Genomic DNA, 19,946 nt, shown 5'->3' on the forward strand with positions numbered 1-19,946 from the left:
AGCATGGAATAGCCTTGGTTTGATTAAAGCTTAATCAAATCTTTTCTTCAAACATAACTGTGTCATGCATCAAAATATTCTTGGATATAATATTTACACCTCCTAGATCTAGCTAGGTCTGTAGGAACCAACGCAAACGATGTATCTAAAAATAACACATTCATTTTTTTTAACTATATATAATAGTTTGGTTTATTTAAGCAAATGTCAATAAACATGCTTTAGAAGAACTAAATAAACCTTAGTTATAAACACATAAATGTTTCAAGGCAGATCAATCATCCCCTTGAAGATACATGGTATATTATAACACAGTAAATATTACATGCACATAGACCATTATCTTGTGTTTTTTGATATCACATCCTAAACTATCCATTTCCCCTTTTTATTTTTTCAAAATTGATCTGTTAATATGCTCACTATATGTTCTGGTAACTAAAGAGGCAACACATCTGTTATATGGTCTCACATTTCTACATTATCTTTTTGTGGTTTTAGACATATGCCAAATACAGAACAAGAATTAATCCACACATCTCAATAATATCTATTCCTTAAATGTAACCTAATCATTGGGAGAGCTATGAATAGCATAACCTAAATGTCCAAGGTCTATTTTTTAATTTATTTTTTAATAATTTTTAATAAGGTTCAATTCACGCATACAAACATTGATTGTCAATACATAATAGACAATATAAAGAAAAATAGTTTCAAGGCATACAGCCTGTATGAGTCAGAAAAGATATACATTACATGTTTATATGACAAATTACACATTATTTGCCAGCCAAATGATATACCCACTGAATGACTCATGAAGTCACTCTTGGACTTCTCTGTAATGTATACGATGTAAAGTTATAGTAGGTAATCTAAAACAAAAGGAGACCACTTTTGGGTCCCAAGTGATGAACCTCTTTTTTCTTTTTTTTTTTAAGAAGTACTCAACCATATTTATTACAAACGCATAGAACTCGGGGGGGGGGCAACAGTCTTGTGCAACTGAAATGGTCAAACAGTGGGCCGTTATTGAACCCCTGATTGTATGGAAATAAAAACTATAAATTGAATAGTATTAAAATGGCAAAGTATGAAACTCTTATGAAATACTTAGATGTCTAGAGAAATTAGGAGAAAGAAAAATATTATGGAAAACCCTACTGGGGAACATAAGGTCTTTCTAAAACCCCTAGATTTTTAATAAACTTTCTACAGAGAAGAAAATATGTAACATAAATAAATTGCATACCCATAGTTAAACATTTAAATGTAATTAGATTTATAAATATATGTGTAAATATGCTTGAGATAACATATATGGCACTTTACACTTATGGTATCTAAGAACAATGGCCTGCACTAGCGGACCAGTAAGTGTCTCCTGAACTTGAGTTTTAATCACTATATTTATTGCAGAGGTTTTGATTGCTATGTAACTCATTAGAGTCATAGCTGCTGACTAAGAAGTTGATAAAGTGTCACTCAGAAATATATGTCTTTACTGATAGATAGGCAGTTCTATATAATTTTGATAAGCATAGGATGAGGGGGTTTACCAACACAATTATGAAAAGTAGGCTGAGGGGGGCCCTGTAGGGGTAAGTCTTAATTATGGGGATATCTTGGTCGATAGTATTAACAGAGAGGAGTATGTTTGCTATAAGGACTCTCATTTTGTGAGAGTGTAAGGGCCATGAAAATATCGTAATAGTCTGTTATAGATATTAACATACCAATCACAAATGAGAAGTTTGACAAGTTTTTTATATCATCAATTGATACTGAATGCATGTATTATCAGTTATACCCAATCTTTTATTGGAGGGTTATTATGAGGGGGTTAAATTACATATTTTTCTATGCTGTTAATTGGAGCTAGGTTGGTTAACAGGGTAACTTCTACATCAGGACTCAACATGTGAAGTGGATTTTAACAATACTAGTCCTAAAGCCCATGTACACGGGACATTTTCTGCAGTGCAACAGTTCCGCCCACCCGGCCAAGCCCCTGGCATGTCCGGCCACGTCCGCTCCTGCCTACCCTCTCTGCTGTCTGATCCTCATGGCGGTCACTGCTGATCTTTCCTCACGGCCAGGTATGTTTGTCTCACGCTGCAGTCTCTACTGCGCATGACTGCATCGGACATACATACCTGGCCTTTTATAATATAGGATGAGGTAGTCTAACTATAAAAAGGAAGCAGGGATAATACAAACAGCGCTTCTAAACTTAACACTATAGTGATGGAATAGGAATAACTATAATATGAATAAAATATATTTTAGTTAGGTCAGTATCATATTAAGTGTTATTGTCCTTGAGCATCTAAGTATCTCCTAAGTGGTATGACTGTCTCCATAACTGTGATCACTACTGATCCCCAAAATAACCACACCTATAGTACAAGGCTACTAACTAATAGTGCTAGTGTGAGTTTATATGGGTGTGCTACATGTATAGACATAGATCAGATATTTACATCGTCATAAGGAATAGTACATGAAGAATTGATGGCAGTAGCAGTTTCCAGAAAGACAATAAAACAGTCTATGCTTGACTTATTGTTATAGGTGGTATATTCTAACCAACACCAGATCTAATAACTGTACTGTAGCTTTTGTACTTCTTGGGTAAAATAAAACTGACTGAGTCTCTGTGACTATACCAAATCTGGGTCGTTCTCGGCCAGTGACTCCGACCTGTAAGAACGTGATCAGCGTCTAGCATGTTTAGTCATCAGCACATCTAACATCTTGCTGGCCCTCTGCCTTCTCGTATGTGGATTTGGTCTGCTTTAGAAAGGCTTTAGGTGAGTTATCTTTATCTTCCTTCGATCCAGTTAATGTAATAGAGACTTGAATTGTCGCCGGTACCTCACTACTTGTGTAGCAATCAGCAACCGCCAGCTGCATTTCTTGAAGAGAGCAGAATTGCCATAGGGAGTTTGCGCTTTGTTCACAGGGGCCAGCCGCACCCCTATGTATGTTGGCCAGTGATGCATGAAAGAGGGACTCTGTTTTGCTCAGATTTACTAGGCAAACCGGTCCGTTGTTTCTTTCAGATATCTGGGCTGTGCAGCACGACAGAGATTCTTGTTGATTAGTAGGTACGCTACTTGCAGTTTGAGAATCTTAGATAGTCGATCAAATCTTTCAAGTATGACACATTCAAATTCCTCCAGGGCTTGCATTATTGAATAGACGTCTGCCATGATATCCAGTCAAAAGTTGTAGCAGCTTAAAGTTAGTTGCTCTACCCGGATAACCCCAGGGTGGGGGTGTTAGAGGTCTGAGAACTAGGCTGCCACCTCGGATTCTAACAGTCCAGTCTAGGTGGCCGATTTACTATGCTCCGAATGGGATCAAGTCGCCCTGTTTCCGCACAAGCCTTCAGGCTTGCCGGAAATAGGAGTTAAGAAGCATCGGTCTTTAGACCGCTGCTCCTTAACTGGATCCGCCGCCTCTGAACGGCGTACAGCAATCAACCTGATCTTATACGACACCCCCTGCTAGTGGCCAATCTGCAGGGGACGGCATTGCACAAGCAGTTCACTAGAACTGCTTGTGCAATACTGAATGCCGACAGAGTATGTTGTCCGCATTCAGCAATGTCTGTCGGACATGATACACTGCAGTGTATCATGTCAGACAGACATTGTTAAATTGGCCCCTAGGGCTCCAATTTAAGTGTAAATTACCAATAAAGACATATATCAGCTCAGCAAAGTATCTTGCACACATTTCTATGATTTATTAGCATGGATGCTTGATAAATTCACAGATAAGTGACGGATTATCTGTTATGAGTGCGGGAATTCTATTTTTTGCAGCCTGTCATGGCCGATGCTTGGACACGCCCCAAAGGTCTATTTTTTTTATTATATTTTTTACAAATGTTAAACCAATGATACACATACCTCTAGACTCCACTTGCAAAGCAGTTCCTGATGCATTTCCTCCCTCATACAAGCACTTCATTTATCAGAATTAAAGGGACAGTCTGCTTGATGTTTTTTATTGTTAAAAAATAGATAATGCCTTTACTACCCATTCCCCAGCTTTGCACAACCAACAATCTTATATTAATACACTTTATAACCTAATCTAAAGCTCTGACTGTTTCTAAGCCCTTGCAGGCCACTTCTTATCTCAGTGCATTTTATTAGCTTTTGTGCTCACTCCCATGGAGTTATGCAGGAACCAGCACTAATTGAATAATATGCAAGTTTCTAAAAAGCACTGAGATAAGGGGCAGTCTGCCGAGGCTTAGATACAAGGTAAGCACAGAGGTAAAACATATATTAATAATAAACTATAGAATTTCTTAAAGGAATAATTAAATACACATTGCAAAACAGATTAAAGGGACGATACAAATAGGCAGTGCATAATATTAAGGAAATGATTAGCATCAAGCTATAATTCATAGTTTTTTTTATGAAAATGCATCCATCTATAATATTTTATTTCGTACTTGCATGTGAACTGATCCCTGTTTTAATTTAACCCTATATATACACAAATATCTTATATGTAATAGTTGCCAACACCTAAAAATTTAAAATAACATCTTCAAATATCTAAAAAAAAAATGACAGAATTTGAGCAACCTGAGAATGTCTTATATATAAAATTACTTTTACAGGGGGGCTGATTCTTACAATGAGAAATCATACTCTATGACGCCACAATACACAAAGTTATTCAGTTTTCTAATATTAGTGGCTCATACATTCCTCCATATTTTCATTCTTTCTTGAATTCCACAAATCTTAGTGTATCTCTTATGTGTTATGTTTCAGAGGAACCAATAGATTCACATTCTTAAGAGTCCCTTGCTCTACCGCAGATTGTAGTTTTAGGCCTATACCATTTTGCTTCCCTTAAAGGGAGAGTCAACACCAGCATTTTTGTTGTTTAAAAAGAAAGATAATGCCTTTAGTACCAATTCCTCAGTTTTGCATAACTAACACAGTTATATTAGTACACATTTTACCTCTGTGATTACCTCGTATCTAAGCCTCTGCAAACTGCCCCCTTATTTCAGTTATTTTGACAGACTTGCTTTTTAGCCAATCAGTTCTCACTCCAGGGTAACTTCACGTGCATGAGCTCAATGTAATCTATATGAAACACATGAACTAATGCCCTCTAGTGGTCAAAATGCATTCAGATTAGAGGCAGTCTTCAAGGTCTAAGAAATTAGCATATGAACCTCCTAGGATTAGCTTTCAACTAAGAATACCAAGAGAACAAAGTGAAATCTGTGATAAAAGTAAATTGGAAAGTTGTTTAAAATTACATTCCCTATTTAAATCATGAAAGTTTTTTTACTTGACTGTCCCTTTAACTGTTCCTTCATATAAAACAAATTGAAGGCAATTATTACTCAACCTTATATGCTTCAAGAAGTTAACAGTAAACACCTTGTTATAATAAGACATTCCTGTTGTATTGCTAGAGAATAACATAGCAGCCATGTTTACATTTTTTTTAAAAGAAATTAATATTGTATTTTCTGCAATTATTTTCCAATAGCCACACTCGACCCACCTCTTGCCTTATTTTGAGGAGTCAACCTGAGCTTAAGTCTGCAGACAACAAGACTAGCCACTTTCATTAAGTGCATTGTTTTCCAGTTATTATCAGCTAAAGCCAATTAGGGTAATATATGTAGCAGGATTAGCCTTGAGAAGTCTGCAGTGTACATTTCCAGCTCTTAGAATTAGAAAAGGAGACACAGATAATGAAAGTATATTGAAAGTTGTTTTGCAACACATAACTAGACATTTTATATACAAATATCAAGTATTTTACTGTCACTTTAATGTTTGTTTTGTTAAATAAGCATATAGATTGTTGGGAATACTGTTGGAAGCAGCTGATGTGCATGGGCAACTTTGTGCCATTACCATTATATGTATACGACCACAAACGCAACTCCTCCTGTTGTTGCAATGGGGCAAGAAGGAAAACAGTGCTAAGATAGACAATCCTATCCCTTTTTGAGAGGGGTGGTAAAAAATTCCCCTGAGGAAACAATTATTCCCTTTTCACTAGTATGCAAGATCGTCAACAGATATAAAAAGCAGTTTCCTGCTTGAAATATTAAAGGGACAGTCAAGTATAAATTAAACTTTCATTATTCAGATAGGACTTTTAATTTTAATCAACTTTCCAATTTACTTTTATCATCAAATTTGCTTTTTTCTCTTGGTATTCTTAGTTTAAACTAAACATAGGTTTCTAAGCCTTTGAGGGCTGCCTCTTATCACATGCTTTTTAAATCTCTTTTCAACACATAGAGACAGAAAGTACACGTGGGCCATATAGATAACACTGTGTTCAGGCACAGGGGGTTATTTAAGATTTAGCACAAAACAATGCTAAATGCAAGACAATAGATAATAAACAGTCACAGTCATGTGATCAGGGGGCTGGAAGAAGGTTCCTAGATACAAGGTAATCACAGAGGTAAAAAGTATATTAATATAACTGTGTTGGTTATGCAAAACTGGGGAATGAGTAATAAAGGGATTATCTATCTTTTAAAACAATAACAATTCTATGGTTGACTGTCCCTCTCTTGCTAACAGCTATTTCAGACATCAACCTAATTGTATCAATACTCAAGACATAAAGTATATATCGATACATTTTAATTTATCTACACAAAATAGGACAGAATACACGGACACTTATGTAACGGAACAACAACTTTATTGTTCACTTTGATTTTGTGGAACACATCCATTTTGTTGGCATCATCTTGCATATTAGAATTTTATTGTATATTGTTTATCCTATTGTCATTTTTTAGATATAGCCTTAAGATAAGTATCAGATATTTTAGACTAGCGCAGATAAGCATTGCTCCTTTATCAACATATGAGTTTTAAATATAGTTGTGGCCACAACTCATTTCTTTTTTATTTGTATCATTCATCTGATTAAATATCTATTTAATATTTTAACAAGTATAGTGTGGTTTATTATACATATTATCTGTCATACCCATAAAGGGTTTTTTATGTGATACATGGTAACTAATATTTCATTATAAGAATCTTTATCAATTCTGATACATAGAATCTATAACTTTTCCCTCAGCTCCTACTAGCGCCTTTCATATATCTTAAAAATTATATTCCCTGTACTTGACTAAGTTGAGAGATCTTAGTCTAATCTGAAAGGCTAAGAGGGCGAGACAGTGTCCAGACTATTTTTCTATTGAAAGCATTGAAAAAATGTTGTATTAACTAATTTTAGCTTAATATTGCCTTAGATTCTAGCTGGGTGATCAGTAAAATCAGTGGTGTGATGTGCCCATTAAGAGCCATATTACAAGCGGCATGCTAACAGTTATGCATAAGCAAAAAGGGGTTTTATCGCAGGTGCTTACGTCCATCAGGTTTAGTGCTTTTAAGCTGAAAGTAAACTAAAATGTGTGAGCTCAATTGCAATTTACGCTAGAATAATTACTGCATCCTCAGAGCTCTGGTCACTTGTTAAAACACATAAAAATACATGAAAAAAAAAGTAAAGTTACACTCAAATTAACACTATCTAATAAAAAAAAAATATTTTTAAATTTGCACAAAATAGTTATAAGGGCTGAAAGATATGAGGTCACTCTCAAGTGCTAGGGGGGGGAAAAGCCTGCAAAGGGCTTTAAAATAGAGATACATATACATGTATAAATATGTGTGTATATATATATATATATATATGTATGGGTGTGTGTGTCTCTTTGTATTTATATGTGCATATATGTATTTACCGACATATTTACATATATAAACACATAAATATATAAGTACACATATATAGACATATATATAAGTACTTTTGAGCCCATTGCAGTTAAGTAGATGAAAACATGTAAGAGCATATTATGCAATATTCATATTTAATAAAGTGTTATACTGTGCATCTACTGTAAATATTTCACATTCCAATGTTCTGCACATAGAGGAATATGTTCAAAGTATTTTTAACTAGATATTCCTATATATATCTGCATATATGTATATCTACAGTATCTCTCTCTCTCTCTCTCTCTCTCTCTCTCTCTCTCTCTCTCTCTCTCTCTCTCTCTCTCTATATATATATATATATATATATATATATATATATATATATATATATAGGTATAGATGTATATTGTACCAAAATACCATTATATATATATATATATATAAAAATATGTATTTATAAATAAATAGAACATATTCTGCTATGGGAAGTACATTGGAATGTGAAATATTTATATTTTCATGTCGTGTTAGTGCACTTGAGACTATGCAATCAGGTTTGCATGCAAGTAGGGTGTTTTTTCCACTTTTTTTGCTCTATTAACTTCTATGGGGAAATAGGTTAACTCTATTGTGATATTCGAAGTTTAGCTTTTTGCGCGCATCAGGCTAGTACGCAAGCAAAACCTTTTTACTTTCAACTTTTAATATGAGCGCTACCCGACGTGCGTAAAAAGCTTACTTCTAGCGGAGTTAGTGCGTGAGTGGGATCGTTAAATATCGCTCCACTTGTATTCTAGTCCTAAATTGGCCCTGGGGAGAGCACTACATTATTGTTAAGGCTTGCATCCATAAAGCTGATTATCCTGTGTCCCATTTTGTTGAAGTATGAAATAAAGTTCTTTGTTACTAAAAATCCCATCTCCCCATTCACAGAAGCAAAAGACATTTTGTATCCTGTGTTATTTCTGTAATCTACATTATATATTTAATATCTTTCAATAATCACACACATACTTTATGGCTTCTTTTACTCATTGCTCTGTAAAAAGTTGCTACCAACTACATTTTCATAAACGTGATGATCAATGTGCTGGCAACAAACAACAGAAGAACACACTTTATTGAACTATGATTTCAAGGTGAAATCAACGCCTGTGTTATTTTTGGATAGTATTTTTATTTTTTTAAATGTTAAAAGTCTAAACAGAAGAATTATTTTTTAATTCCATCATTTAGTCATTACCTTTCATTTGTTAATTGCTCATAATACAGAATGTTATATTGTCATTATGATAAAAATGATTAATCATTCAGTGGGCAGACAAGAGAGCCTTATTTTACATGAAATTAGATTGGTTTACAGCAAACATGGCTGACTTTAGTTGGTGTGGTTTTTCACCAAACATACTGCTGACTGCATGGGCAGCTTTATGTTTCGCAGAACTGAAATGCCCTGGACACGACTTTACTGCTCACACTGGATAAGGCTAAAAAATAAATGCACTTTGTATTTATCCCAAAACAAGATTTACTAAAATATAGTTAACAATATTTTCCAAGATGACACTTCCTTATGAAAGCTTATATATAAGGATTATTTTCCACAATTGTATAGAGTCCTCAAACTGTTCTGGTACTATGAACATATTTATATTATAAGTATTTTGTCTTGTTTGGTAGGAATTGCAAGTTTATTCCAATCATTTGCTTCCAATGACACTTTCAGTAATTCCCTCCTCCATCTTGATCTGTCTGGAAATCCTGGGATTCTTGCTACTGAAGATTCCAAAGTAAGTAATTCTTGTTACTATATTTACTGTTTATTTTTTTAATGAGTGTGTTAAATATCCTGTTTCATTCACCACAAACCATAAACCAAGCAAGACATACAAACTATAATCCTATATCCTCAAACAGCTGTCTATGAGGTGTATTGTCTAAGAATATTTTAAAGTTTGTTAATATAAAATGCATGGCCTCCAAGAAAGCATGTAAAGGACAGCTACATTATAAATGTGTCACCATTAAGTCTAGTATTATAGCAACATTTAGAAAGAATGTGACCGCGTCATCTATTCTTTTCAGTTTCCAGTAGACTCATTTTAATAATGAGAAATTATGTAAATCTTCTCATTTCACAAACTCCTTCACATCTCTTCAACATAAAATCTTACTGACAGATTTACATTTTATTTTATTTTTCATATGACACATACATATAAAACACATTCTTTTAATTGTGTAATAAACTAATCGCTAATAGTAAGAAAAACTTACAATTCTTTTAACAAAAAAGAATCTAAGAAAATAAAAAAAGTTATTTTTAAGTAACTTTACTTTCTTGTATACAATTTATCATTTTTATCTAATCTTCTTTGATAGTCGTAACTTTTCCCTGTATGGAGTTTGATTGTATAAGCTATAGCGTTTTTGTTCACATGAACAAAGAAGAATGTGTAACATTTCAGTACAGTCTCTAGCTGCAAGTGCCAAGACATAAGGGCTCGATTTATCAAAGCTGAGGCGGAAAGGGGCGGGGCGAGTTCCCCAGAGGAAAGTACCATTGCACACGAGCGCTATTTGGCGCTTGCGTCCAATCCCACCCCTGCCCGCGCACAGCAAATCATGCGCGGGCAGGAGCTGTCAATCTCCTCGGTCGAACTAGACCGCGAAGATTGAATTTCGCCACCTTAGAGGTGGCGAAGAGGTTAGGATGACCGCTGCTTGTTAAATACAGCGGGCAGGTTCTTGTGAGAACTTGCAGCCATAGGGGCTTTGATAAATAGAGCCTAAAGTATCTTGCATTATCCCCATGTGTTCTGATAACAAAGTGTGTGGCAGGATAAAACATACTGTCGAAATGCACTATAGTATCTGTACCAACAGCCCTGATTTATCTAGTTTTACCTGTGACGTTAAGTCTAATTATTGTTTCTAATGCCACAGTCGTTTTGAAACTCTTCAACTGAACCCTTTCTAGAAGGTATGGATGGGCCTATATCTACCTTATCCAAAGCTATTACTATTGTTCAAAGAATGATACTTCATTCATCATTGTACTGATAGGCTTAAGTTGTGTAGATTATGGATACATTATCCCTCTTTCAGATGGATTTGTCAACTGTGACGCTTGGAAACTTTGCACTTGGCTGCTTACAATACATTTACAGCTTGGGCTCCAAATATTGGTTTATAAATCATTTTTTTAAGAGAGGACATGGCTTATTGACTTTAATATTCTTGTGTAAAACATATTGTTTCCATAGTTTACAGCACAGACATTTTGGCTTATTGTTAAAAGGACAGGAAACCTCAAACTTTTATTTCATGATTTGGATAGAACATGCAAATGTAAACAATTTTCCAATTGACTTATATTACCAGATTTGCCTCATTCTCTTGTTATCCTTTGCTGAAAGCATTGCACTACTGGCAGCTAGCTGAACACATCTAGTTAGCCAATCACAAGAGACAAATGTGTGCAGGCACCAATCAGTAGCTAGCTCCAACTAGTGTAGGATATGTGCGTATTCTTTTCTTCAACAAGGGATACCAAGAGAACGAAGCGCATTCGAAAAAAGAAGTGAATTTAAAAGTGGCTTGAAATTACATGCTCTATCTGATTCTTGCAACTTTAATTTAAGGACATTTAAGTACTTGGAGTAATTAAAGGTTGATTTTATTATTATTATTATTATTATTATTATTATTATTATTATTATCATTTATTTGTATAGCAGCTTTTCTACTCATTCACCACTAAATATTCATGTTTTATTCCAAGAATATTATTATTATAATTATACTTATTAGTATTATCATCATTTGCCACAAAATCTGTAGCACTATGAAATAAACATAATTTAAATATGATAAAGCAACAGTTTTATATTTTATTCTTCTCTGAGACAGTTTTGCTATACTGCTCCTTTTGTTTTATTCTCTCCATCTGCCTCTATCTGTCAGCAGTTTGTTGAATCCCATAGTAAATGAACACAAGTACAAATCTGTTTGTTTTTGTGCTGCTGTACCTGTAACTCTATCAGTGGGGCTCATTTATTTTGTAATCCTACATCTTGGAATTGTAAGTCACATGACGTTGTCAGTAATGCAGTGCACACCTGAAACTGTCTCATTTGTTTTCAGAGTTTGTATCATTTTCTTGGCTGCTGCAAGTCATTGAACCACCTGAATCTGGCAGACACTGACTGCGCCTTAGATTCTGTAAGTACCTTTCTAGTAAAGGGAATAATGTTATGTTTTAGAATGTGTCTACAGTTTTAATTGAATGAATATTCATAACTTTTTTTTATCTTTTTTAGCTCTTTGAGTCCTTGATTTATTCCTGCTGCTCCAGCCTGGTGTACTTAAATGTATCTAGGAACATTTATTCACACAGGTATGCATCATAAAGATACATATAGACACAGGTATGCCTCATATAGATTCATATAGACACAGGTATGCATCATAAATATACATATAGACACAGGTATGCATCATAAAGATACATATAGACACAGGTATGCCTCATATAGATACATATAGACACAGGTATGCCTCATATAGATACATATAGACACAGGTATGCATCATAAAGATACATATAGACACAGGTATGCCTCATATAGATACATATAGACACAGGTATGCATCATAAAGATAGATATAGACACAGGTATGCATCATAAAGATACATATAGACACAGGTATGCCTCATATAGATACATATAGACACAGGTATGCCTCATATAGATACATATAGACACAGGTATGCCTCATATAGATACATATAGACATAGCTATGCATCCTATAGATACATATAGACACAGGTATGCATCCTATAGATAAATATAGACACAGGTATGCCTCCTATAGATACATATAGACAGAGGTATGCCTCATATAGATACATATTGACACAGGTATGCCTCATATACATACATATAGACACAGGTATGCATCATAAAGTTACATATAGACACAGGTATGCCTCATATAGATACATATAGACACAGGTATGCCTCATATAGATACATATAGACACAGGTATGCCTCATATAGATACATATAGACACATCTATGCATCCTATAGATACATATAGACACAGCTATGCATCCTATAGATACATATAGACACAGGTATGCATCCTATAGATACATATAGACACAGGTATGCCTCCTATAGATACATATAGACACAGGTATGCCTCATATAGATACATATTGACACAGGTATGCCTCATATAGATACATATAGACACAGGTATGCATCATAAAGTTACATATAGACACAGGTATGCATAATAAAGATACATATAGACACAGGTATGCCTCATATAGATACATATAGACACAGTTATGCCTCCTATAGATACATATAGAAACATGTATGCCTCCTATAAATACATATAGACACATGTATGCCTCATATAGATTTAAAGACATAGCTAATTTCTTATAAAAACTGTGTTTTAATTTCCACTGACATATTTAAAGGGTCATTAAACAGATATTGTGATATCTTTAATTGTATATATATATAAAAAAAACTTTGCATTATATCTTAATTTGTCCCCTTTTCCTGTAAGTTAATTCTGAATTCCTGCTTAAAGATGGAAGTGTAGACACCAGACTTAACATGGCTATATTCCACACAGTCTTTGGGTTACACACACTCATGACTCCTTTATAACTTCCCCTGATTGGCCTCAGCAATATGTCTGTTATAGATACTAAGGGCTCGATTTAACAACTGCCGGGCGGGCGGCCCCACAGCAGCATTTTGAGTGCCTAGGGTAGCATAAAACCTAAATACGCCACTGCTCTGAATACATCATTCTGTCTAGCTTGCTTTTAGGGCTCCATGTATTATAAGGTGAGTGGACAAGCTTCTCAACTTGAGAAGTTGTCCGCTCATCCTTTGCGCCATATGGCAGCGGATCCTGTTTGTTCCATGTCCATATGTATCATTATACGCTCATATGAGTGTGTAAAGCCAGCCCCTTCTCTCTCATGGCCAATTGAGTGAGAGAAGGGCCTTTCAATCACCCCTAGCACGTGAGTTCTGGGTGCTTTTTCTTCGCCACCTCAGAGGTAGAGAAGAGTGTAAGAAGCAGCGGTCTAATTTTACATTGTGGGAAGCTGGCTCACTTTCACTGCTTCGTACATGGAGCCCTTTGTGTTTAATGTCCCTTTAAAGTTTCATACTATTTTTTTTTTAAATAGATTTGATTATTTTTCCTTATAAGTGGACAATATAAATGTGATTCAAATATGTGTAATTTAGGAGCACAGTATGCGTTATGACATTAACTTCTAGTTTACTTTATGGAATGCAAATTTAGTTGCCTACAGTATTTAGTTAAACCAACATGAGAGGAGTGCATGTGAGTCCAAGAACACATGTATGATGAAAGAACAAGATTATTGCCAGTCATTTTAGTGGATCATAGTTCACCAATGTTGCTAATTTCTCAGTTAAAATCATTGATGTTTCACTATTGCCACCTAGGGGTGAAAATATATACAACATTTTAAATTAAAAAGAACAATAGTGGATGGATTTATAAACTACAGTCCCATTCACCATTGGGTTTGAATTTAGAATTTGATATGTTATTTTATAGATTAAATATGATTTTCTTTTTCAATTGATCTGTGATTAAACTTTTTTTGTATCCAGTATGATTTTAAGGTTCATGAACGTTAAATAGTGACTGTAGTTGCATTGGTTTATTTGGTGTATTTTTTATTTTTAGAACAATAATATTGATTTGTGGCTAATAATTCATCTGCAGTTCCATTAGTTTATAAAACAAATGTGTAACTGTTTTGTACTAACTAGTGTTTTACTGGTATGCTTGCAAAGGGGTTAAACACATATATAAAATTGTGCTTGAAAGCCTCAGAGAACTTCTGCTTCTGAGTAGAAAACAGCTGGTGAGTAAAAAAGCAGTGGCAGGGGCTGTGTTCTGCACTGGAGCGCACGTACAGAGAAGCACTCAACCAGGAAAGAACAACGGCTCAACAGCTTGTTCTTTGAAAGGTCACCATCTGAGAGAAGGCTTTTTATGGATCCTGTCTTTATAAGAAGGTCCAGCCACAAAATCCCAGGCAACCCTCCTCCGATGGCAACCCCAGACAGCCATTTCAGCCTTCGGTGGAGTGAGGTGCAGTCATATACCTGTAGGCACATTGGGTAGGTAGTCCACATCTGGTTCCCCCATCTCTCTTAGGGAGATTTTCCCCACGGTCATAATACAAATATACAGAGAGCAGCTCTTAACTGCATGAACATCGGCTCAGTAGCTTGTTCTTTGGCTGCTCATCACCTTGGAGCAGCCTCTTTTAGCCAAATTGTGACTTTTGACAGAGGAGAACTTTCCTGAAGTGTATCAGTCTGATCGTGCCATAAAAAAGATAGTCCAGCCTTGAAATACCAGCCAATCCTCCTCCAAATGAATCATATGGTCAAATACCTTATTGGTTTTAATTTGCCACAAAACCTTTTTTTTCATTCAGAATAATTTTTATTCTGCATCCAAAATCTAACTTATATCCTTTATTTATTTTTATGTGGGTTTTGTAATTCAAACTAGCAAGTGCTGATCCGTTTACTTCTTGTCTTAAAAAGTGCTACATTTTACTGCTTATTGTTTTAATGGATAGCTTAGGTAATGCTATTAACATACTCACTGTGATGTCCATTAAAAGTATGGGGTGAACTAAAAATGTATTCTTTGGCTAAAATTTGTAATTATCTACCTGTAATACCAGATTTTGCACTATTATTTGCACGAGACAGCCTGCGCTTCACTAGCGAATAGAGTGTCACAGTGAGCAGGAAAAAAAGTCAAAACCAACGTCATTTCTTTCCTAAGATATGGTGAGTCCACGGAATCATCAATTACTAGTGGGAATATCACTCCTGACCAGCAGTAGGTGGCAAAGAGCACCAAAGCAAAGCTGCTATATATGTCACTTCCCTTACCCATAACCCTCAGTCATTCTCTTTGCCTCTGTTCATGGAGGAGGTGAAGTTTTTGGTGTCTGAAGAAAATTGAACTTCAATTAAGATTGTATTATTTTAAAGCAGAGTAGCTTTGCTCTGATCTTTCCTGGGGTCTAGGCTTAGCCTACGTCAGTCTCTTCAGTAGGGCAGTGATGGCTTTTAAGCAATTGGGAACTTGTGGGGTACAATCCCCACTACGTTTTCCCAATCAGTTTGCTGCCCTATTCAGATAGCCTGAGTAAGATTACTCAGTATTTCTTTTTCCACGGGTCCATGTGAGGGAAAGCACACTCTCAAACGAGGTGAGCTGTCCTGCTGCCGGACAGATGAAAAGTGCCATTAATATTTGTCTTATTTTTAAGGGAAAATCTGGCACTTATACAGCTTTAAGGCTGCATGGGGACGTTATTTGCATATTAACTATAGGGTTAATTATAGGGTTAATTCAGAGGCAGCTATGCAGGCACTGTGGATAAGAGGAGTTTTTTTTTATTATTAGTTTATGTGTTTTATCTTCGGTTTAGCTCTGGGCTAAGACCGTTTTTGTGTTTGTTTGGTTTTTTACTATTACACCGCTTTGCCTGCTTTACTTTTTGTCTCCCTTGCCTATCGGATGTCAGGACCGCCCCTGTTGTGGAGGTAGTTCCGGTTTAGGAGGCGGTATATTGTGGCAGGTATTTCTCACTCCCTGTAAGTCCGGAGTTGAGAGGCGCGTGTTGTTATAACGGCTCTACTAACAAGGAGCCTCTCTCTTTTTGCTGTCGCTCTCTAGTCCTTTGATGCAAGGGAAAGCGCATTTTAAAGTCGGAATATCTCATTTTGATTTTGACTGCTGCAGCAGGACAGGTAGGCACCTCAACAATATTGCTGAGGTATAGATGGTTGCCTGGGGTTGATTGTTGCTTCATTCAGTTACTGCTTATATTATTTAAAGATGCAGTAATGGTTTTAAAAAAAATAAAAAAAATAATTTGTTTAACCTTTTATTTATCTTGTGGGTAAAGATGGATCAGAAGGCTCTGCAGAATGTTACTTGTAGCATTTATTTTGACACTCAGGTAGAACCTCCAGTTCTTTTTTGTTTCTTCATGTATTGTAAGAATGTTTTGTTACAGACATAAACTTTTTGATTATGAACCATCATTAGCTAAGGCAGATGCTGTTCAGGTGTCAGATCCTGTATCAGATAAGCCGCAGCTTTCTCTTCAAGCGTCCCAATCTTTTTTGTCTACTCATGCAGTGCCCTGCGGTTCCTCGCACGCTCCGGTAGGAGTTTTCTTTGCTAGACTTTGTTGCCCAGGTATCCTTGGAGGTATCTGAGGCGCTATCTGATTTTCCCATGCTGCAGGGAAAGTGCAAGAGGAAGCTTAAAGAGTCAGTGAGTAAGGTTTCTGATTCAGTTGGGGCTATTCATAGTGGTTTTTCTCACAAGTCTGGGGAGAAGGACACTTTGGTAGCGTCCGAGGGTGAAATTTCAGATTGTGACAGTTTAATTCCTTCTTCTGATGTTGAAGTTGTATCCTTCAGATTTTAGCTGGAACACCTCCGTCTTTACTTAAGGAGGTTTTGGCTACCTTGGACGACTCTGATATGTCTGTCGTAGTCAACCCTAAGACGCCTAGTAAGCTGAACATGCACTTTAATATTCCCGCCGTGGTGGAGGTATTTCTAATGAAAATGTATGTTCACCAGGGTCTCTAATGGCAGCTTGCAGTGTGTATTGCCACTGTCACTAGTGCAGCAGCCTACTGGTTTGATGCCTTGTCTGGTTCTATTCTGACAGATTCTCCCCTTGAGGATTAAGGCTCTTAAGTTAGCCTATTCCTATATTTTGGATGCTTCCTTACAGGTTATTTAGCTGGGAGTATAGATTTCTGGTTTTGTGGTTCTTGCCCGCAGAGTCTTATGATTGAAGTCCTGGTCTGCAGATGTTTCATCTAAGTCTAAGCTTTTAGCAATCCCTTACAAGGGTAAGACCTTGTTTGGTCCTGGCTTCACTGAAATGATTTCAGATATCACAGAAGGGAAGGGATTTTTTCTCCCTCAGGATAAAAAGAATAAGCAGAAAGGATGTCAGAGTAATTTTTCCTTTCTTTTGTAACTTTAGAGGTAAATCCTCCCCTTCCTCCTCCAAGCAACAACAATCTAAATCTTACTGGAAGCCTAGTCAGTCTTGGAATATGGGGAAGCATTTTAAAAAGCCTGCAGCTGACTCCAAGTCAGCATGAAGGGTCAGCCCCCAATCCGGGAGCAGATCAAACAAGGGGCTGTCAGTGTGCCGGGAATCAGACTGAGACGAGAAGTGCAAAAATAATCACACCTTTATTAATAGGAATAAATAATAAAAAGTCCACAAGTCAAATAACAAGCCAGGAGTCAAAACCAGAGATGGTAGTCAGACGAGCCGAGTCAGGAGCCAAAGCGAATAGTCAGACAAGCCGGAATCAGGAACAAGGAAAACAGCAGAGTCAGGAACAAGCCAGGGATCAGGAACCAACAGGTCTGAGACAACGCAAAGGCAAAGCATACTGAACAGGGGCCCTTTAAATAATAAGTGATGACATCACAATTCTGAAACTGCATCCTTCCTCACACGGATGATGCACACCAGTCTGGCCATAAAAGGAAGTGCAGGAAATGAGCAGCATCCCCCACAATGCACCATAGTCAGGAAGAGAGGTGAGCAAAATGGCTGCCAGCAGCACATGGCAAACAAAACAACAGGGAAAAAACCCTGACAGGGGCAGACTCTCTCTATTCGTTCAAGCCTGGATGCAAGATGTTCCGGACCCCTGGGTGGTGGAAATCATTTCCCAGGGATACAAAATAGAATTTAAGACTTTCCTTCCCAGAGGCAGGTTTCTTCTCTCAAGATTATGTGTAGTCCAGATAACGATAGAGGCGTTCTTAATTTATGTCAAGAACTGTTTGTAGTTCCCAAAAAGAGGGAACTTTCAGACCAATTTTGGACCTGGAGTGTTCAAATAAGTTCCTCAGAGTACCATACTTCAAGATGGAGACTATACGTTTCATTCTCCCTTTGGTCCAAGAGGGTCAGTTCTTGACAATCATAGACCAAAAGGATGCGTATCTTCATATTCCTATTCACTGGGATCATCACAAGTTTCTGAGATTGACTTTCTTGGACAATTACTCTGTTTGTGGCTCTTCCATTCAGCCTTGCCACAGCTCCCAGAAGTTTTTTCAAAGATTCTGGATGCTCTATTGGCAGTAATTTGGTCTGGCATTGCAGTGGTGCCATATCTGGACGACATTCTGGTTCAGGCGCCGTCTTTTCAGCAAGCATAATCTCATACGAGATCTTGTTGTCTTTTCTTCATTCCCTCGGTTGGAAGGTGAATATGGGAAAGAATTCTCTGATTCCAGCTACAAGGGTAGTGTTCTTGGGGACCATAATAGATTCCCTATTAATGAAGATTTTTTTGACAGAGGTCAGAAAATCAAAAATTCTCAACTCTTGCCTTGCCCTTCAGGCCTCTCTCTATGTGGCTCAGTGTTTGGAGGTAATTGGTCTGATAGTAGCTTTCATGGACATCATTCCATTTGCTCGGTTCCATCTCAGACCCCTGCAGTTATGCATGCACAGACAATGGAATGGGGTCTATGTGGATCTGTCTCCGCGAATAGATCTGGATTTGGTGAATAAAGACTCTCTTCTGTGGTGGTTGTCTCTGGAACAACTCTCACAGGCAACTTGTTTTCACAGACCTTTCTGGGCGATTGTGACCAAGGATGCCAGCCTTCAGGGTTGGGGAGCAGTCTGGTGCTCATTGAAGGTTCAGGGTCTATGGACTTGGAAGGAGTCAGTTCTTCCCATAGTCATCTTAGAACTGAGAGAATCTTCAATGCCCTGCTGGCCTGGCCTCAGTTAGCTTTAGCCCAGTTTATCAGGTTCCAGTCGGACAACATTACATCAGTGGCGTACATCAACCACCAAGGGGGGAACTTGGCCATGTTAGAAGTGGCCCAATTTATTCAGTGGGCAGAGACCCGCAACTGTTGTCTATCTGTGATCCGCATTCCAGGAGTAGACAATTGGGAAGCAGATTTTCTGAGTAGACAGACTTTTCATCCCGGGGAGTGGAAACTTCATCCAGAGGTGTTTTCCAGTTTGACCCTTAAATGGGGGTGGCCGGAGCTGGATTTT

At 36.9% G+C, this 19,946-nt stretch overlaps 1 protein-coding gene across 1 annotated transcript in view; it reads left to right on the forward strand.

The window, feature by feature from the left end:
* Positions 1–19,946, forward strand: part of LOC128661452 (capping protein, Arp2/3 and myosin-I linker protein 3-like) — a 204,788-nt gene that overhangs the window by 141,928 nt on the left and 42,914 nt on the right. Inside the window, exons 15-17 of the mRNA XM_053715706.1 lie at positions 9,444–9,553; positions 11,910–11,987; positions 12,086–12,162. Of these exons, the coding sequence (XP_053571681.1) occupies positions 9,444–9,553; positions 11,910–11,987; positions 12,086–12,162 (265 nt within the window). The remainder of the gene's footprint in view (positions 1–9,443; positions 9,554–11,909; positions 11,988–12,085; positions 12,163–19,946) is intronic.

The sequence above is a fragment of the Bombina bombina genome, chromosome 1, assembly GCF_027579735.1.
Source record: "Bombina bombina isolate aBomBom1 chromosome 1, aBomBom1.pri, whole genome shotgun sequence".
Classification (NCBI taxonomy): Eukaryota; Metazoa; Chordata; class Amphibia; order Anura; family Bombinatoridae; genus Bombina; species Bombina bombina.